At 38.9% G+C, this 25,220-nt stretch overlaps 1 protein-coding gene across 13 annotated transcripts in view; it reads left to right on the forward strand.

Annotated features, from left to right (window-relative positions):
- Positions 1–25,220, forward strand: part of MAST2 (microtubule associated serine/threonine kinase 2) — a 181,717-nt gene that overhangs the window by 132,183 nt on the left and 24,314 nt on the right. For 9 of the 13 annotated variants that reach the window (XM_019749394.2, XM_019749392.2, XM_074334650.1 and 6 more), the window contains 4 exons: positions 18,953–19,028; positions 20,813–20,833; positions 22,569–22,647; positions 24,776–24,930. In XM_019749394.2, the coding sequence (XP_019604953.2) occupies positions 18,953–19,028; positions 20,813–20,833; positions 22,569–22,647; positions 24,776–24,930 (331 nt within the window). The remainder of the gene's footprint in view (positions 1–18,952; positions 19,029–20,812; positions 20,834–22,568; positions 22,648–24,775; positions 24,931–25,220) is intronic. The other 4 variants (XM_019749395.2, XM_019749393.2, XM_074334656.1 and 1 more) reach the window with 1 other exon arrangement.

A 25,220-nucleotide genomic window follows, 5' to 3' on the forward strand; every position in this document is an offset into this window, starting at 1 on the left:
CTTTACATACCCAGATATTGCGAAAGACAGCACTGATTGTTCCACCCAGATCAAACTTTATATCAGATTATATCCTCAAATTTTATAGAGCCTGATATTTGGGTCCCCAAGATGTTCCAAGACTCTAACTTCACTTTCAAGTCTGGAATCCGTTGAATAAAATGAGACCCGTTGATTTGAAAGTAGGTCCATTTATTTCGTACAATTCAGTTCAATATTAAATATATTTACTATATATAAGTAGATTACAACTATAGTAAGGTCAGTTCAGGAGGCACTTACTCAGCCATTCTGGAAATGGAACCTTCCTAGTTTATTTATTTTGTTTTTAACTAATGAACTTTGCTTTTTAGAGTAATTTTAGATTCACAGCAAAATTGAACATCAAGTACAGAGAGTTCCCACATACCCCATCCACATACATGCACAACCTTCCCCATTATCAATATCCTGCACCAGAAGGGCACATTTATTATAATTGGTGAACCTACAATGACACATCATTATCACTCAAAGACCATAATTTATGTTAGGATTCACTCTTGGTGGTGGTGTACATCCTGTGGTTTTTGACAAATGTATAATCACATGTACCTAGCACTGTATTATCATATAGACTATTTCACTGCCCTAAAAATTGTCTGTGTTCTGCCTATTCATCCCTCCCTTGCCCAACACCTGGCATCCACTGATCTTTTCATAGTCTCCATAATTTTGCTTTTTCCAGAATGTCATATAGTATTTGGAATCATACACTATATAACCTTTTCAGATTGGTTTATTTCACTCAGTAATATGCATTTAAGATTCCTCCATGTCTTATCGTGGCTTGATAACTCATTTCTTGTTAGCACTGAATAATATTCCATTGTCTAGATGTACCAGGTTATTCACTCACCTACTGAAGGACATTTTGGTGACTTCCAAGTTTTGGCAATTATGAAGAAAGCTGCTATAAACATCTGTGTGTAGATTTTTATGTGGACTTAAGTTTTCAGTTCATGTGGTAACTGCCAAGGAGCGTGATTGCTGGATTATATAGTTAAAGATACGTTTAGTTTTGAAAGAAACTGCTAAACTGTCTTCCAAAGTGGCTGTGCCATTTTGCATTCCTACCAACAACAAATGAGAGTTCCTATTGTTCCACATCCTCACCAGCATTTGGTGGTATCAATGCTTTGGAATTTGGCCATTCTGATAGGTTTGTAGTGGTATCTTGTTTCAATTTGCATATCCTTAATAACATAAGATTTGAACATCTTTTCATATGCTTACTTACTTGCCATCTGTATATCTTCTTTGATGAGGTGTCTGTTCGGACTTTTTGCCTATTTTTAATTTGATTGTTTTCCTTATTGTTGAGATTTAAATGTTCTTTGTATCTTTTGGATAACAGTCCATGTCTTTTGCAAATATTTTCTCCTAGTGTGTGGCTTGTTTTCTCATACACTTTTGCAGAGCAGAGTTTTTAATTTTAATAAAGATCAGCTTATCAATTATTTTTTTCATGGATCATGCCTTTGGTGTTTTATCTAAAATGTCATTGCCATACCCAAGATCATCAAGATTTTCTCCTATGTTATCTTCTAGGAGTTTTACAGTTTTGTGTTTTTTGTTTAGGTCTGTGATTCATTTTGAGTTAATTTTTATGAAAGTCTGTGTCTAGATTCATTTTTTTTTGCATGTGGATGTTCAGTTATTCCAGCACTATTTGTTTAAAAGACTGTCTTTTTCCCATTGTATTGCTTTTGCTCCTTGTCAAAAGTCAGTTGACTACATTTTTGTGGGTCTATTTCTGGCTCTGTATTCTGTCTCTGTTCTATTCCATTAATATATTTGTCTATTCTTTCTCCAATAACACATAGTCTTGATTACCATAGATTTATAATCTAAATCTTGAAGTTTGGTAGTATGAGTCCTCCAACTTTGTTCTCCTTCAATATTGAATTGGTTATTATGGATCTTTTGCCTCTCCCTGTAAACTTTAGAATCAGTTTATTGATATCCACAAAATAATTTGCTGAGGTTTTGATTGGGATTGCATTGAATCTATAGATGAAGTTGAGAAAAACGGACATCTTGACAATATCAAGTCTTCCTATCAATGAACATGGACTATCTCTCCATTTATATAGTTCCTGTTTGATACCTTTCATCAGAGTTTTATAGTTTTTCTCGTAGATTTTATACATACTTTATTAGATTCATACCTACGTATTTCATTTTGGGAGGTGCTAATGTGAATGTTAATATGTTTTTAATTTCAAATTGCACTTGTTCATTGATAGTATAAAGTGTTGACTTTTGTACATTAACCTTGTATCCTACAACTTTGCTATATTGCTTATTAGGAGGGTTTTTGTCAAAGTTTTTTCAGATTTTCTACGTAGGCCATTAAGTCGTCTATAAACAAAGATAGTTTTATTTCTCCTTTCCCAATTTGTATATCTTTTATTTCCTTATCTTACTGTATTAGCTAGGACTCACAGTATGATGTTGAAAAGCAGTGGTAAGATATTTTGTGGATATCAATTTATGCCATTTTCCTTGGTGGGAAAGCTTTTAAGTTTCTCACCATTAAGTATGATGTTAACTGTACGTTTTTTGTAGATTTCTTTACAAAGTTGAGGGACTTCCCTTCTATTCTTAATTTGTTGACCATTTTTTAAATCATGAATGTTTTTTGGATTTTGTCAAATGCTTTTTCGTCATATGTTGATATGATCATTTGATTTTGCTTCTTTAGCCTATTGATGTGATTGATTGCATTAATTGATTTTCAAAGGTTGAGCCATGTACATACTTGAGATAAATCCCACTGGTTATGATGTATAATTCCTTTTATGCATTGTTGGATTGGATTTGCTAATATTTTGTTTAGTTTACATCTGTGTCCATGAGAGATATTAGTCTGTAGTTTTCTTGTAATGTCTGTGCCTAGTTTTGGTGTTAGGATAATGGTGGCCTCATAAAATAAGTTAAGAAGTGTTCCTTCTGCTTTTATATTCTGGAAAAGATTGTGACAGTGCAGAATTGGTAAAATTTCTTCCTGAATGTTTCATAGAATTCACTAGTGAACCCATCTGGGCCTGATGCTTTCTGTTTTGGAAGGTTATTAATTATTGATGAAATTTTAGTAGATACAAACCTATTCAGATTGTCTGTTTCTTCTTGTGAGCTTTGGCAGATTTTGTCTTTAAGGAATTGGTCTTTTAAATCTAGGCTATCAAATTTGTGGGCATAGAGTTGTTCATAATATTCCTTTATTATCCTTTTAATGTCCATGGAATCTGTAGTGATGTCCCCTCTTTCATTTCTGATGTTAGGATTTGTGACTTCTCTCTTTTTTTCTTAGTCAGTCTGTCTGTTGTTGTTTTTCAAAATCTGGTTTTTGGTTTTGTTGATTTTCTCTATTGATTTCCTGTTTTCAATTTTACTGATTTCTGCTCTAGTATTTATTATTTCTTTTCATCTCCTTACTTTAGATTTAATTTGCTCTTTTTCTAGTTTCTTAAGGTGGAGGCTTAGATGATTAATTTTAGATCTTCTTTTCTAATATATGCATTTAATGCTATAAATTTCTCTCTAAGCTATGTTTCACTGCATCCCACAAATTTTGATAAGTTGTATTTTCATTTTCATTTAGTTCAAAATATTATTTAATTTCTCTTAAAATTCCTTTTTTGACCTGTGTATTATTTTAAAGTGTGTTTTTTAATCTCAAAGTACTCTGGGATTTTCTCAGTTTTTTTTCCTGTTCTTGGTTACTAGTTTAATTCCACTGTGATTTGAAAGTAGACATTATATGATTTCTATTCTTTTAAATTCGTTATGATGTGGTCTGTCTTGGTGACTGTTCCATGTGAGCTTGAGAAGAATGCTGTCGTTGGATGAATTAGTCTGTGGATGTCAATTATATCTAGTTGCTTGATGGTGCTGTAGAGTTCAACTATGTCCTTAACTGAGTGTCTACCTGTTAGATCTGTCAATTTCTGATAGAGGAGTGTTGACGTCTCTAACTATAATAGTGTATTCATCTATTTCTGCTTGCTGTTCTAACAGTTTTGCTTCTCATATTTTGAAGCTCTGTTAGGTGCCTACCCATTAAGGATTATTATGTTATTTTTTTAATATAGACCCCTTTATCATGTGATGCCCCTCTTTATCCTGATAACTTCTGTTGCTCTGAAGTCTGCTGTGTTTGAAATTAATATAGCTACTCCCACATTCTTTTGATTAGTGTTAATATGATATAGCTTTATCCGTTTACTTTTAATCTGTGTGCATCTTTATATTTAAAATGACTTTCTTATAAACAACATATAGTTGGATCTTGTTTTTTAATCCATTGTAACAGTCTCTGATAATTAACTTATTTAGAGCTTTGACATTGAAGGTGTTATTGATATAATTGGATTAATATCAACCATTTTTTGCCTGTAGCTTTTGCTCCTATTTTTATCTTCCACTCTTTTTTCTTTTTCTATCTTTTGTGGTTTTAACTGAGCATTTTGTATGATTCCATTGCCTCTCTCTCTCTCTCTTTTTTTAGCCTATCAATTGCACTTTTTTAAAAAACTTTTTTCAGTGTTTGCAATATACATTTACAACTAATCCAGGTCCATTTATAACACTATACTGTTTCACAGGTAGTACCAATACCTTAAATAAAATAATCCCAGTTCTTCCCTCCTGTTCTTTGTATTATTGCAGGCATTCATTTCACTTATATATAAGTGCATGCGCATGTGTGTACATATATACACACAATATATACTGTGTTTCCCTGAAAATAAGACCTAGCCAGACAATCAGCTCTAATGCATCTTTTGGAGCAAAAATTAATGTAAGACCTGGTATTATTTTATATATTATATTACATTAATTATATTATATTATACCCAGTCTTATGGTAAAATAAGACTGAGTCTTATATTTTTACTCCAAAAGACGCATTAGAGTTGATTGTCCAACTAGGTCTTATTTTCAGGGAAACACGGTAATCTGTTATTGCTATTATTATTTTGGGCAAAACTGTTATCTGTTAGATCAATTAAGAATATGAAAAATCAAAGTTTTAATTTTATCTTCACTTATTTATTTCCTTATGTAGATCTGAGTTTCTGACTTTTACCACTTTCTTTTTCTCAGAACTTTTAATTCCTCATAAGGCAGATTCACTGGCAAAAAGTTCCCTTAGTTTTTGTTTCTCCTTCACGTTTTTTTTTGTTGTTGTTTTGTTTTGTTTTGTTTTGTTTAGATTTTATTAGGGAAGGGGAACAGGACTTTATTGGGGAACAGTGTGTACTTCCAGGCCTTTCTTTCCAAGTCAAGTTGACCTTTCAGTCAGTTGTGGAGGGTGCCATTCAGCTTCAAGTTGTTGTCCTTTCGGTCTTAGTTGTGGAGGGCACAGCTCAGCTCCAGGTCCAGTTGCCGTTTCTAGTTGCAGCGGGCACAGCCCACCATCCCCTGTGGGAGTCGAACTGGCAACCTTGTGGAGCTCAGTGGCAGCTCAGCTCAAGGTGCTGTGTTTAATCTTAGTTTCAGGGGGTGCTGCCCAGCATCCCTTGTGGGACTTGAGGAATTGAACTGGCAACCTTGTGGTTGAGAGCCCATGCTCCAACCAACTGAGCCATCCAGGAGGCAGCTCAGCTCAAGGTGCCATGTTCAATCTTAGTTGCAGGGGGCAGAGCCCACCATCCCTTGCGGGACTCGAGGAGTTGAACCGGCCACCTTGTGGTTGAGAGCCCACTGGCCCATGTGGGAATCAAACTGGCAGCCTTCGGAGTTAGGAGCATGGAGCTCTAACCGCCTGAGCCACCAGGCTGGCCCCTCTCCTTCACTTTTGAAGGATAATTTTGCAGGGTACAGAATTTTAGGCTGGTAGGGTTTTTTTTCCTGTCGACGCTAAGTATTTCACTCCACTCTCTTCTTGCTTGTATAGTTTCTGAGAGGTTGAATATGATTCTTATCTTTGCTTTTCTCTAGGTAAGGTGTTTTGTCCCTCTGGCTTTTTATATAATATGCCTAGGTGTAGCTCTTTTGGCATTTAATCTGCTTGGTGTTCTCTGAGCTTCCTGGATCTGTGGTTTTGTATCTGGCATTAACTGGGGGGAAATTCTCAGTCATTATTTCAAATATTTCTTCTGTTTCTTCTCTTCTGGTATTCCCATTATACATACGTTACACCTTTAGCAATTGTCCTGCAGTTCTTGGGTATTCTGTTGTATTTATTCTGTTCTTTATTTTCTCTTTGCTTTTCGGTTTGGGAAGTTTCTAATGTCATATCCTCAAGGTCAGAAATTCTTTCCTCAGCTGTTTCATTTCCACTAATGAGCCCTTCAAAGGCATTCTTCCTACTGTTACAGTGTTTTTGACCTCTAGCATTTCTTTTTTATTTTTTTGTTAGAATTTCCACCTCTCTACTTACAGTTTTCCGTATGTTCTTGCATGTTGCCTACTTTTTCCATTAAAGCTCTTACTATATTATCATAATTCTAAAAAAATTCTTGCTCTGATAATTTCAACATTCCTGTCATATCTGACTCTGGTTCTGATGCTTGTTTAATCTCTTCCGACTGCATGTGTTGCCGTTTAGTGTGCTTTATAATTTTTGATTGAAAGGCAGACATGATGCACTACGTAAAAAGAACTGCTGTAAATAGGCCTTCAGTAATGTAGTAGTAAAGTGTAGGGGGAGGAGAAGTGCTCTGTAGTCCTGTGATTGAGTCTTAGCCCTTTGGTGAGCCTGTGCCTCTGGACTATGAACTTCACCAGTGCTTCTTAGTCCCATCACCCCACCCCCACCCCCCACAAATGGGACAAGATGGCTGGAGGGGGCTGGAGTTAGGTATTTCTCTTCCCGCAGGTAGGTTAGGCTCTGATCAAGCCCCAGCAGGTTAAGTTCTGGTAAAATAGTTTCTCCTGACTGCGAACATTGTTAAGAACATAATGTTCTGGTATATTTCAAAATGGTTCCTTTACCGCTCCCCCTGCTGGAAGCTTGAGGGGAGTTTTCTTTGATACTCACTGAGAGAACTTGGTAAAACTCAATAGTGTGGGGATCCCTCTATGACTACATCCCCCAGGAGTTTTTAACTCAGATTTGTTCACACTGAGCCTACAATTACAATTCAGGCTTTCCTACCTTGTCACTGGCTTCTGTGGAGGTTTCTACTCATGGGTTTCTCCTCTGGTAAGTTGTGATTCTCTGTATCCGCTTGTCTGTCTCTTTCATCTTCGGGGCAGCAGTTTGCTCTGTCACTTCACTTCTCTGACAGATTTAAGAAGAGTTATTTGTTTTTCATTTTATTCAGCTTTTTACTTGTTAGGATGGAGCAGAGACCTCTAAACTCCTTAGGTGCCAGACCAGAAACAGGAAGTTAATTCATTTATTTTTATTGCCGAGTATTCCATTGTATAACTGTACCACAATTTACATATTTCTTTTCTTATTGATGGACATTGTGTCAGACTGGGCCTAATCAGGAGACAAACCACAATGATTTAAAAGGTAAAGTTTAATAAAATATTTAACTGCAACAATAAAAGAGTAACTTTGAGATGTAAGGAAACTCTAAAGGATGCTATAAAGCTGAGGAAAAGTACCCAGGGAAGAGCAGACCTGGTAGGAAGGCCCTCTAGACTGGATTCAGACTTCCTCTGGGCTGGACTCAGATCTGGTCGGAGAAGGTGTTACTGCAGCCCACTGGATGGCAGAGATGTTTGCTAGTGTGCCCATGCCAGAGCTGGTCCACGGTCACTGAGCAATCAGGCAGCTCCCTCTGGAGCACTGGCAAGTTACAGCTAGTGTGCAGGCCTGCACAGAGAGTGGAAGTGCTGCTGGGAGCAGGAGGCTGGGAGCATATTATACCCCTCAGGGTAGTGGAAGACAAACCGAGGTTGTGGGGAATGGAGCAGGCAAGCAGAGGGAGTCAGGGCACTAGCGTTTGCATGCCTGGAGCACACAGAGTCCTTGCAGGGAGGGCTGTGGAAAGGTGATCACCAGGCCGGGTGAGGCAGGGTTGCCAGCATATGACTGTGTCAGAGCACCCCTGCATGTCCTCACTCCCACACCAGCTGTTGGTGTCGTTGCTGGAAGTGCACCAGGAGCCTCTTCTTCTGCAGTGTCCCTCCAGCACCCTCTACTGAGAATGTTTAACATTGTGCTCGCTGTAAAGGAAAATTGCTTAAAGGAATTCTCTCCTTTATCCCAGAGCAGGTATTGAAGGATGAATTTGGAGCTGAGAGGTATTAAACTGGTAACTAGCACATTTAGATTGTTTTCAGTTTTTCACCATTATAGTAAATGCTGCAATAAACATCCTTCCTCATGTTCTTTTTGTGTATACGAAATGTCAGACAATTAAGTTCGCAAACTTACTTGTCCGAACTTCATGGTTACAAAAACTGTCTAGGATGTATAGATATATAGGCATGGAATTGCTGAGTCATTGAATATACTGTATACATTTTTAGAATAAGATTAACAGGTCAGTGGGCATGCATGTTTATATGATGTTTGTTACATTTCATCTGACTTTACACTAGTATTCTGGAACTAAGAGGTATGTTTTCCTTAAACGTTCAGCTCCTATAATCCTAGATCGAGAGCAAGCCCCAGTAATCCACTCCTCTTCACTCCCTAACAGTTGCAGCCTCTCACCTCTACCTTCACCTACTAGGGCTAATTTCTGTATCCCTTGTCTGTTATTGTTAGTCACCACAGGAACCTCCAGGTACCAGCCCTTCCCATTTTCTACACTCTTAATTCCTATAAATCTTTGACCATTCCTTGTTCTGTCCTTTTTTGTCATTCCTCTGTGACTCTGAAACCCTTCTAATGTACCTTCTGGAATTCACAGTCCATTATCAGCAAAATCTATTGATATGTGCTCAATTTTGTTCTAAGAGAATCCTGGGGGAGAGGGAAGGGTTAGAACACTGACTGTCATACAGCCCTCTCAAGCATTAGCTCTTACCTCTCTGTCTTTTCATTATTCTCCCTCTCTTCCTAATGTCCCAAAACTTTGAATCTGATACCATTAAATTATATCACTTACTACCCATCATTGCAGCTGTAAATACCTTAGCTCTTGACTCACTATGATTCCTCAGGTCTAACTCTCCATTATTCTTCATGGTTTCAGTACACTTGTAGTTGATCTTTTCAGTTCTTAAGATGTTCAGTTCTTTGAATTCTTGTCTTCCGGTGACCTTCTGGAAGAAGATGAACCAGAGGAAGATGGAAAAGAGCAAATTGTTACAATTGGAAATAAATCTGTAGAAATGATTGATTTTGACTCTGTTACAAAACGGCAAAGAGAATCCCATGAGCTCTGTGAATATCAACAAATTTCAAACAGATTTTCCTCCCTCACTTATGAACAACTGCATTAACTCATGAATGTTTCTGGTCAATGACCTTACTACTTAGCTCCATACTACCTCAGTCACTTATGCCCTGTACTTATACTTCAGACCTTGTCTCCATAATTTTAGTTTCATTCCTCCTGTTTTTTAAGCACTACCTCCAGTCTTTCTACCTTGTACCATCTAGAAACCTCATCCCCCGCCCTGCCACCAGAATAATCATTGTATTCCAGACCTCTGATCCTTAATATATTGAGTTTGAGATGCTTCTGGACACTACTGTAATTCAGTATATTCGTCTTGATTTCAAGAGAGAACTAGAGCTAGAGAGCACCCAGAAGACAACAGGAAGAGCCAGCAGGATACCGACCCCACCTCTAGGCCCAGTGTTGTAAAGGGGTGTGTGAAAGCAGTCATTGAGAGAACTGCAGGGGAAGCTGCGTCCACAGGCCTTAACAGTCAAGTTTCACCTACCATGTTAAGGCCTATACTAAATGTATGTTCAGGGTGCTTGGGAATACAAAAGTAAGTATATTCTGGCAATTGGAAGATTGGTTAAGAGGCCATTGCTATTGTCAAGATGTACGGGAATGTTATAAATGGAGAAAATAGATGAAGATGAGAAAAATTTATGAGGTTGAATCAGCAGGGATTAGAATTGATTGTCTCCAGATTTCCTGGTTGGGTGATTAATGAGTGATGATACCTTTAACTTAAATAAGGAATATTGAAGGGAAGATTAGATGTAGGGGAAGGAGAAGGAAGACCCCAGAAACAAATCTGTACATTATATGGACACTTGATTTATGACAAAAGTGACACTGGGACAATAGTATGTCCATATGGAGAAATTTGAAGACTTAACTCTTCACAAAAATAAATTACACGTAAATTTTAGACTTTTTTTCAGCTTCATTAAGGTATAATTGAGATAAAATTGTAAGATATTTAAAGTGTGCCATGTGATGATTTGATGTGTGAATTGTAGATTTAAATGTGAAAGACAAAGCACTAAACATTTAGAAGGTATACAGGAGGATAGCTTTATTTCTGAAAAGGACATAAAGGGGTTTTTTTAAAGGACATAAAAGAGAAGGTTAATGATTTGGCTACATTAAATTTAAGAATTTCTAGTCATCAAAAGACACCATGAAAAGATGAGCTGCAGAGTAGGAGAAGATAATTATAATACTTAAAACTGACAAAGGGCTTGGATTCAGAACATTTAAAGAACTCCAGAAAATCAATAAAATAAGATAATATGATTGAAAAAAGGCCAAGAGACTTGAACAGACAGTTCACAAAAGCAATCCAACTAGCCAATAAATACATGAAGAGATAACATCTTATTAGTAATTATGGAAATGCAAAATAAAATCACAGTGAGATACCACTATATGACCAACAAAAATGGCTTAAAGTGACAAAACCAAGTGCAAATAAGTACACGAAACAATGGGAAGCCTTAAGCACTACTAGTGGAAGTATAAATTGGTACAACCGTTTTGGGGAAAGTTTGGCATTTTCTTATGTAAAGTTTAAAAATAGACAAACTAGAACACAAAAGGTCATATTTTATGGTTACATTTCTATTAAATATCCAGGATGGTCAATTCCATACAAATAAAGTAGATTAGTGAGTGGTTGCTTGGGGACAGGGGAATGAGGAGTGACAGCTAACAGGTATGGTTACTTTTTTGAGTGATAAAAATGTTCTAGAAGTATTGTATGAGAAATTAAACTCAAGTATTTAGAGATGCATACTAGGTTGGTAAAGCTATAAGGAAATGATGGCCATAAAAGGGTAATGTGTACCTTTATTGAGGAAGGGGAGGGGTTTTGATTGGAAGGATGATGTAGAGGGGTTTTGGAAGATGGCATTGTTAACCTGGATGGTATTTGCACAGGTGCTTGCTGTGTAACCCGTTAAACTGAGTAAGTGAAGCAACGGGTTCAAGGTCAACTGACTGTTCCCAGTTCTGTTTGTTTCATTATAATTTGTTTCTCTGGGATGGATGATTACTTGCCTTTGAACTCTCTCCTCCAATTGCTGAATTCCTTGGTAAGGTTAAAAACGCCTGCTTGCTGGGTTGCTGGGTTTTCTATCCGATTTTTTGTCCCCTTCTGGCTGTTTTTAAGGAAAAGTTCTTGATGTGATTTTTCTGGAGCCACAATTGTGAATGTGAGTAATAAGAATCAATTTAAATACTTTCTTCAAAATGTTAATATTTTAACATCTTAATCTTCCCTCAAAATAAAACCAATTCAAATTATCGATTTTATTCTATCACAATCTTCATATTAGTAATTTTGTCTTCTTCAATGTAAAATGAATATTAGAGAAATTGAGAAAACACAGTAAAAGTAGAACAAACATTTTAGGCCTTAGCATCTGTAGTATAATCAACAATTTCTCTGGTCTATAATTATCCCAGGATCCTGGCACAGAGCTTCTACAAAACTTGGAATTTCCTGACTCATAAGTGTCCTTGTTATGCTAAGGTGTGCCACCCCATCCCACCCCAGATGGCTTCTGGATGGAGCCTAGTCACCTGGAAGACCAACCACATGATTAGAAAGTTGGGACTTTGGGCCAGCCAGACCTCCTGGGGAGGGGATAGGAGCTAGAGATTGAGCTCAGTTGCATAACCAATGATTTAAGCAATTATGCCTGTGTAGTGAAACCTCAATAAAACTTGTAGATACCAAAGCTCAGTTTCCTGGTTGGTAAACACATTTATGTGCTGGGAGGGTGATGTGCCCTGATTCCACAAGGACAGGAGGGCATAGGAGCTCTGTATTTCTCCCCTGACCTTGCCTATGTGCATCCTTTATAATAAAGGTGTAATGATAAACATAACACTTTCTGAGTTCTGTGAGTTGTTCTGATGAACGATTGAACCTGGAGTGTGGAGGCGTAGAAACCTTCACATTTATAGTCAGTGGGTCAGAAGTACAGGTGGCCTTGGCATCTCCCAACCACAAGATTTATGGCTGGAGTAGGGAATGAGGCAGTCTTCTTGAGGACTTTGCCCTTAATCTGTCAGTTCTTCACTAACTCCATGTGGTTGGTGTCAGAATTGAATTGCAGCGCACCTAGTTGGTGTCAGAATACTATCTTTTGAAAAGTGTATTGGAGCCTGGCCAGTTAGAAGGAATGCTAATTATAATCTGTTTATTATTTCACCAGTTTCCAGATGGTAGGAATCCATTATTTCCCCCTGAACTACAGATGCTATTTTGCCAAAGATTACCACAATGTAGATAGAGGTCTGTTTTTGGTTGTATCCTGACAACTACCCCATAACTTGTGAGCCATTTTCTTTCTCTGGTGTTGGCCATATTTGGTGTATAAAATGTTGCGTTGTGAACCAGCTCTAAAAAGTTATGATGAACAAATGTAGAAACCTTAAAAGCTGATAAATGAGTAAGTACTTACCTTATCGACATTGGAATAAAAGGTACCATGTGGTACCTTTGGTTCTGTAGCTGTTATCAAGGATTCAAAAATAGGTGGACAGAAGAGAACCAGAGCATATACTCAACTTAAGACTCAGAAGAAGCCTTTGATGTAGAAGCTGTTTTAAACTAACTCTGGGTAAATACATTCTGACTTTGTTATGGCCTTATGGAGGCCCTAGTCACCTTTCATTTGAGTTACTGAAGAAACCTCCCTAACTCCTTATCTCTTTCTACTCAGTCCATTCCAAATTTTGAAGCTGGACATTTTTTTCTAATATATCACTTTTTACGTGTCATTCTACTGCTTAGAAGTTTTGAATAGCAGCATTCTCCAAAAGTGGTTCTCTAAATATGATCCTTTTGGGTGTTGGGGTGGGGTGGGGTGGTAGATATTAAAACATCTGCTTATTTTTTTACCTGAAAAATGCAAATTAAGTTGGGCTTAATTAGGTGTGGGTTGACACTGTCAGTTAGATTCATATGTCAGACTGTGTCATAAATTGTACGTAACGTATCATGAACAAACAATGGAGTTCTCCTGTAGACTCTCGGTCATGCATTTCCCTTCAGCATATTTATAACATGTTGCAGCTTACAGGTGAATTTTTACAATACCTTTCGATAATACTATATGGAGGGATATTTGAAACATTTTATGTAAGAAGGAAATTTGCTGGTTGTCTTGTGGCAAATTACTTAAAAGAATGCTCAGACTAAATGATGTAATGCAGTTTTCTTTCATGAAATGTCAAGTGTTCCAACTTTGCTGACCTTTTCTGTAGTAACGAGTGATTTTTAGTAGTATGCTGCCTTAGAGATATTTTTTGTGGAGGTATGTCAAATACTCTTAGCCCATTCATTTGGGATGAAGTTGACATTTTAACAATGAATGAAACAGTGTCTACATTTTGAAAGAAATTTGTGCCATGGAGAGAGCATTTTGAAAATGGATATTTGGAAATGTTCCCATCTATTTGATTTAGTTGACAAAAATGATGTCACTTACTGAAACAGGCAAATCTGCCAATTAAAAACATTGGAAATAGAATGTTTCTCATCTTCCAAATGAAATATTCAATAGATTTTTTAACCTATTTGCAAAAAATATAAAAATATTCTAAACCTTTCCATTAGTTTCCAAGAAAAACTGCATGACATCACAGAAGATAAAATTTACCATCCTTTGGGTAAATTGAAAAACAAGTATCATATTCTAATAAACATAGCCAATAATGCTTTTTCTACTGAGAGCTACATGTCTTTGTGAAGCTTATTTTTCATCTATAATAAAACCAAGTCACAAAATCTAAATTGAAAAGTTGATTATTATAAGTTGATCCATCGTAAGTTGGGGACCATCTGTAATTACTTAGAAGTGCAGTTGCTGGATTGTACGATAAGATTATGTTTAGCATTATAAGAAACTGCCAAACTGTCTTCCAAAGTAGCTATACCATTTTACATTCCCACTAGTAATGAATAAAAGTTCCTGTTGTTCCACATCTTCACCAACATTAGAGATTGTCCATCTTTTTCGCCATTCTAATAGGTGTATGTGAGTATCCATCCCGTTGTGGTTTTAATTGGCAATTCCCTAGGACAGATGATGTGGAGCAACTTTTCATATGCTTGTTTGCTATTTATCTATCTTCTTTGATGAGATGTCTATTCAGATACCCCCCCTCCCATTTTAAATTGGGTTTTTTTTTTTTAATTGTTGAGCTTTAAGAGTTCTTTGTACATTGTGGATACAAGTCTTTTATGAGATATGTGTTTTGCAAAATTTTTCTCCCAGGCTGTGGCTTATATTTTTTATTCTCTTATCAGTGTCTTTGGCAGAGCAGTTTTTAATTTTAATTCAGTCCAATTTATCAGTTTTTTTTCTTTCATGGATTATGCTTTAGGTTTCATATCTGAAAATTCATTACCAAAGCCAAGGTTACCTTGTTTTTCTTCCATGTTGTCTACTAGAAGTTTTATAATTTTGTGTTTTATATTTAGGCAAATGTTACATTAGGATCATTTATATGATCCACGTTGAGTTAAATTTTGTGAACGGTTGGGTCTAGATTCATTTTTGTTTTTGCATATAGACACCCAGTTGTTCCAGCACCATTTGTTGAAAAGACTATTCCATTGAATTGCCTATGCTCCTTTGTCAATATTGATTGACTATAGTTGTGTTTGTCTGTTTCTGGATGCTCTATTTTGTTCCATTAATCTATGTGTCTTTTATCAATACCACACTGTCTTAATTGCTTTAGTTTTATGGTGAGTCTTGAAGTCAAGTAATGTCAGTTCTCCAACTTTGTCCTTCAGTATCATGTTGGCTATTCTGGTTATTTTGACAGATAAACTTCAGAATCTGTCAATAGTCACAAATTAGCTTGCTGGGATTTTGATTGAAATTGCATTGAATCTATAGATCAAGTGGGGAAGAATTGACATCTGAACAATACTGAGTCTTACAATCCATGAACATGCAATACCACCTCATTTATTTAGATCTCTGATTTCTTTCGTCAGCGTTTTATAGTTTATAGATATAGATTTATATGTAAATGTATTAAATTTATGTGTAAACATTTTATTTTTATGTTAGTGTTAATTGTATTTTTAATTTCAACTACCAGTTGTTCATTGCCAGTATAAAGGAAAGCAGTTGATTTGTATATTAGCCTCGTATCATGCAACATTGCTATAATAGCTTATAAGTTGTTCCAGCAGTTATTTTTTTCCTTTCTTTTCTTTTTTTTCTTTTTTTGGTTGATTCTTTAATCTACATAGACATCATGTCATCTGCAAACAAAGACAGCTTTATTTCTTCCTTCCCAATCTATTTAACTTTTATTTCCTTTTCTAGTTTTACTGCACTAATTGGACTTCAGTATGATGTTAAATGGAGTAGTGGAGGGGTGCGCATCTTGCCTTGTAGAGGGAAAGCATCCAGTTTCTCACTATTAAGTCTGTTGTTAGTATGTCTTCTGTAGACGCTCTTGATCAAGTTGAGGAAGTTTTCCTTTGTTCCTAGTTTGCTGAGGGTTTTTTCTTTTTAATCAAGAATGGGTATTAGATTTTTGTCAAATGTCTTTCTGTATCAATGGGTATTAGATTTTTGTCAAATGGTTTTTCCTCCTTAGTCTGTTGATGTGGTAGATTATACTAATTAATTTTCAAATGTTGAATCAACCTTGCATAGTTAGAATAAATTCTACTTGATTGCGGTATATAATTTTTTATACATTGTTGGATTTTATATTTCTAATGTCTTGTTGAACACTTTTGTATCTATGTTCATGAGAGATACTGGTCTATACTTTCCTTATAATGTTTTTTTCTGGTTTTGTTGTTAAGGTAATACTGGCTTCATGCAGTGAGTTCATTTTTCTGTCATGGCCAACCCTTATCCTGAGTCATCCCATTCTCATAAACTATCAGGCCCTATCATGAATAACAAAGACACTCCTATCACTTGGAAAATTCCTCTAAAAAATTAGAGACTCAGTCCAGGAACTGGAGACAAAGGCCACTATATTCTTTGTCACACAATAGCTGGGTATAGAAGTTTAGGTTGGTAGAGTTTGGGTTTTTTCCTATAATTTGTAGACATTGCTCCATTGTCTTGCATTGTTTTCAGTGAGAAATCTGCTGTCTTTATCTTTGTTCCTCTGTATATAACATCTTTTCCATCCTCCAACCACCACCCAGCTGCTTTTAAGATTTTTCTTTTTATCATGAGTTTTGAGCAATTTGAATATAATGTGCTTTGGTATCATTTTCTTCCCCTTTTTCATATTCAGAGTCCTTGGAGATTCTTGGATATGTGGGTTTATAATTTGTTTTCTACCAAATTCGGGAAATTGTCACCCTTTATTTCTTCAAATATGTTTTCTGTACCCCCTACTCTTCTCTTTTAAGGATTATTAGGTTGCTTGAAGTTGTCTCGCAGCTTATTGATGCTCTGTTTTATTTTTTGCAGCTTTTTTTCCTCTTAGTTATTTTTGGTGTGTGTGTGTGTGTGTGTGATTTTTTGGATCCCTAGCTTTACTGTGACCACCTGGAAGATTCTTTATATTCTACCCTCTAACCAGTACACCTTGTCCTTGGAAGGCCAGTCATTGTAGGATACTCATGTCCAGAATTTCCTTGAGGCTTTAGCTGGGTAGTTTTGAGAACCAACAAAGGGCATCTAGCTTTATGTTTCACGAATCAAATTGAGGGTATTTGCTAATCCTTGAGATGACATTATTTAAAAGAACAGATCTTTCTTTAAAAGGCATTGATAATTCTGAGGAGGCTTGATCCTCATTAAGGTCCTGGCTAACAAAACAACTACTCTAAATCATTTCTCTCCAACCCTGGTGGCCTATACTAGCCAGGAGATGGGACTGGATCGTAGGTCATAGTTCTAGACCCTAAGCATGGAAAATCCAGAGTCGGTACTAGTTTGAGAGCAGATCTACTGCATAAGGTTGTGTACTTCATTGCGGCTTCCGTCAAGGGAATGAGTGAAAACTGAAAATGTCTCTTCCTAATTAGTTCTCCCAAAGAAAGTACCTTTATATAACTGATACAGAGTTGCTGCATAGGGTAGTGGGGCATTGTTTAAGAGACTGGTTTTTCCTAGATCAGTACAGAAAAATATTAAGTACTACAAGGCCCTCTTGGATGGATATAATGGCAAGCAATTTGGTAGCTTCTCCGCACCTTGGAACATCCATACCCTATACAGCAAACAAACTATTCAAGAAAAAGCCAGGGCATACTGAACTACCAGGCCTCTAGGTAGCTGCAATTCTCATAGCCAATGTTGGTTCTCAGGGGTGAGCACAGAAGCGAGGAGGCGGGCAGGGATTCTTGGCACAGCATGGAGTGTGGTGCTTACTTCGGCATGGCCTTTTGGATAGAAACATATTGACAGCTTCTGTCAACTAGGGGCTCCTAAATACAAGCCCCTAGCTAGAAGTTAGACCAGAGAAGTAAGGCAGACTTACGTTCAGGAACTATTGTGATTAGTGCAAAGATAAGCACACAATTTTGTTCAAAGCTTCTAAGCTTAAATTAGCAAGTTCCAGGGGACATGTGAAAACAAATAAAGACAGGGGCATAATTCCTATACTATAAGGAGGTTGGGCGTGCTCTGCAGTCTTAGATGCCTTGTGTAGGGACTATTTTAAGGAACACTGCTATCTTAAGTACTCACCTGAGAACTTCAGTTTCCCTTAAGCACACGTTTCTGTGCTAGTCCTTTGTATGCAGTCTGCAGAGATATATATGTACAGCAGACTTTGGGACCAGGAGTCCTGTTGCCCTTTGAGAAATGTTTGAACATTTGGCCATGCCATCTGTGCTGAATGCGTTCTGCAAGCCTTTGGAGTGTTGGGTTAATTTGATTAGGCATATTGGAGATTGAGTGTTCCTAGGCGCGCAGGAAATTGGCAAGTTGCTGCTGGATCTAGAATGGATGCCTGGGAGACATAGATGGTTAAAGACAACTTGGGGACAAGGGAAAAACCTCTGTGCTGCCAAATTTTACAAAGAGCGAATCACTAAACTACATGGTGGGCCTTAAAAAATAACCATTATGTGCTAATTGCCAATGCAAGAGGAGGTGTCGTGCGGGGCAGCCTGCAGGGTCTCAGCTCCCGCTCCCCACATAAGAACGCAGGATATGGTGAGGCCAAAAAGGAACACCCACGGAGCCATAGATAGGGGAGTCATACTACTATATTCTTGCTGGCGGCACTATAGCCTCACTGGAGGCTGAATCCACACTGTCCGCAACCCGCCATCCTAACTGCAATCCCCGCTTGCCAGCCCAGCCGCCATCTTCTTGCTAGCCCCCCCATTTTGCTGCTAGCGTAGCCACAGCAGTTATATTAGTGGCCAATGGCTCACTGGTTACAGCTGACAGCCAACTAGCCACAGCTGATGGCCATCCAATCACAGGTGATGGCCATTTACTACCTAAGCCAGCACCTTTCTATGTGAGGCCGAGACCCTGGAAACTGCTTTCTGGGGCTCTGTCCCCACAGGAAGATTTCTTCCCTAAAGGTTGTCTGAATCCTCCTCAGCAGCAAATCTCTCTAAGGGTATCTTTTCCTTTCCCCCTCTACAGGTAACAGTCCTTTGGACAGCCCCCGGAATTTCTCTCCCAACGCACCTGCTCACTTTTCCTTTGTTCCTGCCCGTAGGTAAGTTGATAGAAAAACCTCCTTTGTGACTAGCATGTGTGGCACTTGCCTAAATGTCAGTTAACATCAGCTTCCTCCTTTGAGGCACTGCCCGTCCAAGTGTGTTACCTTGGGCTACCAGCCAACAAACGTCTTTCCTTGCTTTCCTCACCCAGGTCATAATCATCTTGTTCATGCTTTACTTTCTATCTAGATGCTCTAGGTATTTGCATTTGAATGTTTGAATGGGCAAGTAGACACTAGACGTGGATTTAGTTTTATAATCCTAAACAGAAGTCCCTGCTTTCCTGAGGGTTGGGAGAAGTTAGATGGCTGACTTGGGTGCCCCTTCTGACCTAATTGCCTTGCCTTGTTCAAAACAAATATTATCTGAGTTTGTCTCAAGGACTCACCTCTCCTACCCTGTGTAACTTCCGATTAGTTAAATAAGGATGCAGGTAGGAACACTTAACAGTATAGGGATATGCTGGATTGATGTATTTGTTTTATCAGCCCAGCTGGAAAGTCTTACTTACCTCAAACTTTCTTCTTTGATTATACGTGAACTGTGGCCTCAGATTAGGTCTGAGCTGGGACAGCAAGGCCTGTAACTGATCTCTATAAGTGGCATTTAATTATTTCCCATTCATTCAATGAATACTTACTGAGTACCCAGTATGCCCAGGCACTATGCTGGGTACTTAGTTATATAGCGATAGCAAAACAGACATAGCCCCTACTTTCCTAAAACTTAGTAGAGTCTGTGTAGTGGTCCCCTTTGTAAGGAATGCTATTCCCTCACATCCTCCCCTAGTTAACTCATTTCTCATGTTACAAAGTCAACTCCTCAGAGAGGCCTTCCCTAACCATGCAATATAAAGGAGCCCCCTCATCATTTTCTATCAAATTATCCATTTATATTTGCAAACTAGTGCTTTCTAACACCTGATATTTTTTTATTTGCTTTTTTTTCTATCTCCCCTCAACCAGAATCAAAGCACCTTTAAAAGAGATACCTTAATATGTTGAAAGCTGTGTCTCCTGGTATATAATGAGCACTCAGTCAGTGCTTATTGATTGAATGAGTGGTGGAGAAGAATAATGAACAAGCAAACAAACAGATACAAATAGTTACAAACTGTGATAAGTACCATGAAGAGAAAGAACAGGATACTACGTGAAAGTATATGAAGGGAATGGGGCTGGGGAATATATCCTGGGTAGTTGTGTAAGGCCTCTCTGAAAGATTGACTTTTAAACTAAGATCTGAAGGGTAAGAAAGCGGCTGCCATGTTGGGAATGACGACACAGGCATGTAGACCGTTCCAGGCAGACAGAATAGTGCGTTCCATTGGTGCTCTTGTATCTGCTCCTTTGGGGCCTGGTGTTACCACTGAGATCCAAACAGGTCTGTGCTAGGTGGCATGAAGTTTGGGTCATGTGCATGGAACATGGAACCCTAGGCTATCCCTTTATAGGACATAGTAGGAAAAGCAGCTAGATATCGATGGGGGTGGGGAGGGCTTCAACCCTGCCAAACAGACTCCTTAGGAGTTGTGTTTCCTAGGTTATTGAGGTCAGGCTTAAGCCTGAGAGGATCACATTAATTTAGAATTTCACACAAAAGACAAATTTAATGACACGCTAAGAATAGACCCGTCAGTCCTACAATTTTACTTCAAACTGCACGTATTCCTAAACAGAAGGCTTGCCTCTACCATGCCAGACCAAATGCCAGGGGTCAAACGGATCAGTCTCTCTGGTTCCCTTTGATTCTCACTATAATGTATGTCTTTCCACTACAGCCATGGCCACAGGGCAGACAGGTAATAGCCGATGTGATGGGGCAAGGGGCTGGGGAAACTGCTATGCATGGCCAGACAAAATGGTTTGTGGTTTTGTGCTTGGTGAGAACTGATTGTGATCAGTCTTCTGACTGTGCGTAGAAACATTTGGCCTTTCATATCTAGCAAAGAGACCCTAAGGGAGCCCCTTCTAACTGCTGGAACCGAGGCTCTCATATGCTTGGAGGCAGGAATTGCTAAATAGTTGCAAGTTTCTGAGCCTAGAGACAAGTCACCCTCATTCCCACAACTTTCCTCAGTTGCCTGGTGAAATGACCAGGCAGAGGAAATGGAGGCATCCTATAGTGGCATTTCTTTCCGACTTTGGTGGACCCTGCTCTTCAGAAACATCCATTTCTACCTAAAGGAGGAAATCTCACCTATGAAAAAGTGCATTTGACAAGGGCTTGGGAAATCCCACCCTGAGTTAGACTAGTCCCATCTTGTTGAGCTCTGTTTTCCTGCAATTGACTTGCTTTCTTATGTAGAGCTCCCAGGACCCAAAAAAGAGGTGTTTGAGCAGCCTCCTGGACATTTCTTTGCCTCAGAGACTGGGTTCCAGCAGAGCTGTCTGCCTGGGTAGCATGAAGTTCGAGTCATGTGCATGTGGCATGGAACCCTGGGCTGTTCCCTTATAGAACATAGTAGGAAAAGCTGCCAGGTGGGGTTGGGGAGGAGTGCCTCAAAAGGAGAAGCCCTGGCAAGATTGATTCCTCTTTTTTCTTCTTCCTCTCCCTGTCTCCCTCCACCGCCCTTAACTATGAAGCCTGGAACAAATCACCCAAATCTCTGGGTGTTAGTGCTTTCTCTGAAGATTGAGGTTAACTTCTAAAACTCCTTCATTGCTAATGTTCTAATGTTCTGTGTGTAGCAGCAAAGTTTTTCTTCAACTTCTACCAGAGCAGGCTATACCCCCACTCTCCACACAAACGAACACTTGTGTTACAGCACATCCACAGTCCAAGGAAGAATCACTTGTCTATGTTATAAAAGCTTCAAAACAGCTGCTTGATCTTTCTCCTTCACAGCAAAGCATATAACTGTGGTTCTCTATGATGAGAACTTTAGGGTGCATCCTCCCAGGAGCAGCAGGAAGCCTGCACCCAAAATGTCATGTATAGCCAAGGCTATGCCACCTCACTCCTGTTTCTAAGGGTACTATTACTCTTGGACAAACATTCTCAAAGACTGGTTTTATGGGTCCTACTAGATCCTAGGTAACCTTTGACTATTTGCTATCAATTGATTTATACTCAGACCCAGATGGGGGTCCACTTCTTCCTGGTTGGAAACCCGGTGGCCTGGGGAAGACCAAAGAGCCCTTCACATGGAGCCTTCAAAAGAGGAAATAGCTGCATTTCAGTGGCAGTTCTCCTAGTGGTGATGCCTTTAGCTGGTGTCCTCTGTCATTGCTTTTCTAAAAGTGAAGATGAGAGTGTAAAGATTTCTATTCCAAAATAACAGTATTGCATAACAGATGTTCTTACTCAAAGTCATGGACTCTTTTATAATAAGAGATGTCTTTTTGCAATGGAAAACACGCAGTAGGCCCCGTGTAGGAGAGAGACGTGAAAGCATGTACTAGACCAAGCAGTACTATTTTGAGACAAGGAAGCGAACTAACTGCTCCAAACAGTGCTGATGATGGAAAGACAGGCAGGTCCTAGGCTCAGGGTGGGGTCCTGTAGAAACTGCCTAATAGTCTTTTCTTACGTAGGACTGATGGACGGCGCTGGTCTTTGGCCTCTTTACCTTCTTCAGGCTATGGAACCAACACTCCTAGCTCTACTGTCTCAGTAAGTCGCCAAATCTGTGGCCATACCTCCTTCATCTTTTGGAAATACTTCCCTGCAGGTTATTGCTCTCTATCCCTATAGTGTTGCAAAGCCGTTCTCAATTTTTTCTCTAAAGCCAGACTCAAAGAGGTTGCTTGGGGATGAGGTTGAGTAGGGTAGAGGGCTATTGGCCCTTAACAGCCATAGACAGATCCATTAAACACCTTTGGAAAGAATTAGCCAGAATCCTCTCTGGGCATCAGTTATTCCTAGTGGAGTCAGAGGAGGGCTTGAGGGTGGAGGTTTGCTTTGCCAATGAGGCCACACATGGGGGCTCCTAAAGATGGTTCCCCTATTCTCCCCCACCTTATTTCTAGGACTGCTATCAAGAGCAGATAACCCCTTCCGTGTCCTAAAGGCCTAGTAGACCCTCCTCCTTTGTCACCTTTTCCTTTCAAAAAAGAAGGGAAGGATAATTATTTAATATTTAAATTTGATGTGTATCAGTGAAAAAGCTGGGCCTGTCTCTCAAACTTCTAGCTATGCTTCTTTTAGAAAAGATTTTAGCCTACAACGTAACAGATGTTCTAGTTGCTGCTATGTACAATTGACCCTAAAATGAGCCTTCCTCATTGAGTAACTTTTAACTGAAGCCAGGATGACAGGGTTGGCCATTTTTTTCTGTAAAAGGCGAAATAGTTAAGTATTTTAGGCTTTGCAGGCCATGTAGAATCAGGCCACAGACTGGATGACGTTCCCCATGTTTTCTACTGTTGTTCAGATCTTCTAAGCTCTGTTTCCCATATTCATGAATCCCAAGCAGGTAAAAGGAGTATCGTTTCCTCCCTTGAGCTCAATATGCTTTTAAATTAATCCAAAGATCTCATTAGTCTTTTGGCAGCTATTAAGCTTTAGATCTTTTCCTAGTAAAAAACCCTTTTCCCCATAATCCTTTATTCAAACAGGTGACTTTTTTTTAGACCCCAGGTGTGTGTGAGTGTGTGTGTGTGTGTATACACACACACACACACACACACATATGTATACATACATATATATATATATATATATATATATATATATATATATATATATATATATATATGTATATATTCTGTTCAATAAATTTTAATAGATTCAACCCGTTGCTCTTGCTTATTTTATTGAGATACTTTAAAATACATATTTTACTTCATGTTAGCTGCAATTGGGTGACGGTATGTTTTGCAATTTCTGTCCAAATCATTTATAAAAGTGTGGCTGAGATAGAGACCTGTGGAGCCCTCCCACTAGCTATTTATAATCTCATGTATTATAGTGTTCCATGAGAGAAGTGTGCACCGTTAGCCAGAAAAAAGCAATCAGATTTCTCACTTGGTTTTGAGGCTTACATTGGCAACGGAGTTCTCTCGGTGTGATGCTGCAGCTTTGACTCTAAATAGATTTAGAGACTTAACTCCAGTTCTTCTCTCCACTGGTGGACAGAAATTGAGCCAATGGTGTTAGATCTGCCTGTCTTAGCCAAGCTTGTCAGGTAAAAGGGGAATTCAGTGATCCTGGTGCTGCTGTAACAACAGCTGCATCTGTAGGACGCCTAGAGTAGCATAGCTCACTCCCTCAAATGGTCTGTTGTGATTGGCAATGGGCTCTTGTCTGGAATCTCAGTCACTGGGCCATGTTTAGAATTCTTAGTTGCTTTCAGGTCAAGTCTAATCTTTGGGTTCCAGATCTAAAAGTAATTTTTTTCCCTACAGGAAGCATGATTTATTAATTACTTGCCATTCCAAGTAGCCAAAAGCTTCATTGAGGACAAAGGCTCCATGCAGAAGAATCTGCTCTTTGCCACCTAAGGAGGCTCCCTAGGTAGTTATGGAGCTCTCATATCTCATGACCGTCTGGGTTCAACTCCCCACAAAACTTGTGAAGGACTCTAGTGTCTTGGATTCCTCAGGACTGAGAGCTCTGAAGGGTAGAGTTGAATGGGATCATGCACAGTGGAGGCAAAAGGGAGCAATGGGATGAATGCCTGCCTAGGGTTGGCTTTGGGTTGACATTGACTGGGAAGTCCCTGACCCTTTTCAGTTCTTCTCTGTTCTTAGACTGCCCTTAGACACGTCTCTAATGCTGTTTTTAATGTTTTCCCCTCTAGTCATCATGCTCCTCACAGGAAAAGCTGCACCAGTTGCCCTTCCAGCCTACAGCTGATGAGCTGCACTTTTTGACAAAGCATTTCAGCACAGAGAGTGTACCAGACGAGGAGGGACGGCAGTCCCCAGCCATGCGGCCCCGTTCCCGCAGCCTCAGGTGAGAGGTGCCCTGTGCCCACTGCCCAGGACCTGTGGAGCTCAGCTTGTTTGCATAGCGTAGGAGTCAGCAAGTTTATTCTATAAAGGGGAAAACAGTAAGTAATTTAGGCTTTGTAGGCCATACAATCTCTGTGGCAACTACCTCTGCCGTTGTAGTGCAAAGCACCCTCAGATATGTAATTTACAGAAGTAGGCAGTGGGCCAGATTTGGTCTTCAGGCCATAGTTTGCCAGCCCCTGGCATAACACATTGGCTCAGCTCTAATGAGTCAGTTCCAGTGACGCTCAA

This window comes from Rhinolophus sinicus, linkage group LG06 (assembly GCF_036562045.2).
Source record: "Rhinolophus sinicus isolate RSC01 linkage group LG06, ASM3656204v1, whole genome shotgun sequence".
NCBI lineage: Eukaryota > Metazoa > Chordata > Mammalia > Chiroptera > Rhinolophidae > Rhinolophus > Rhinolophus sinicus.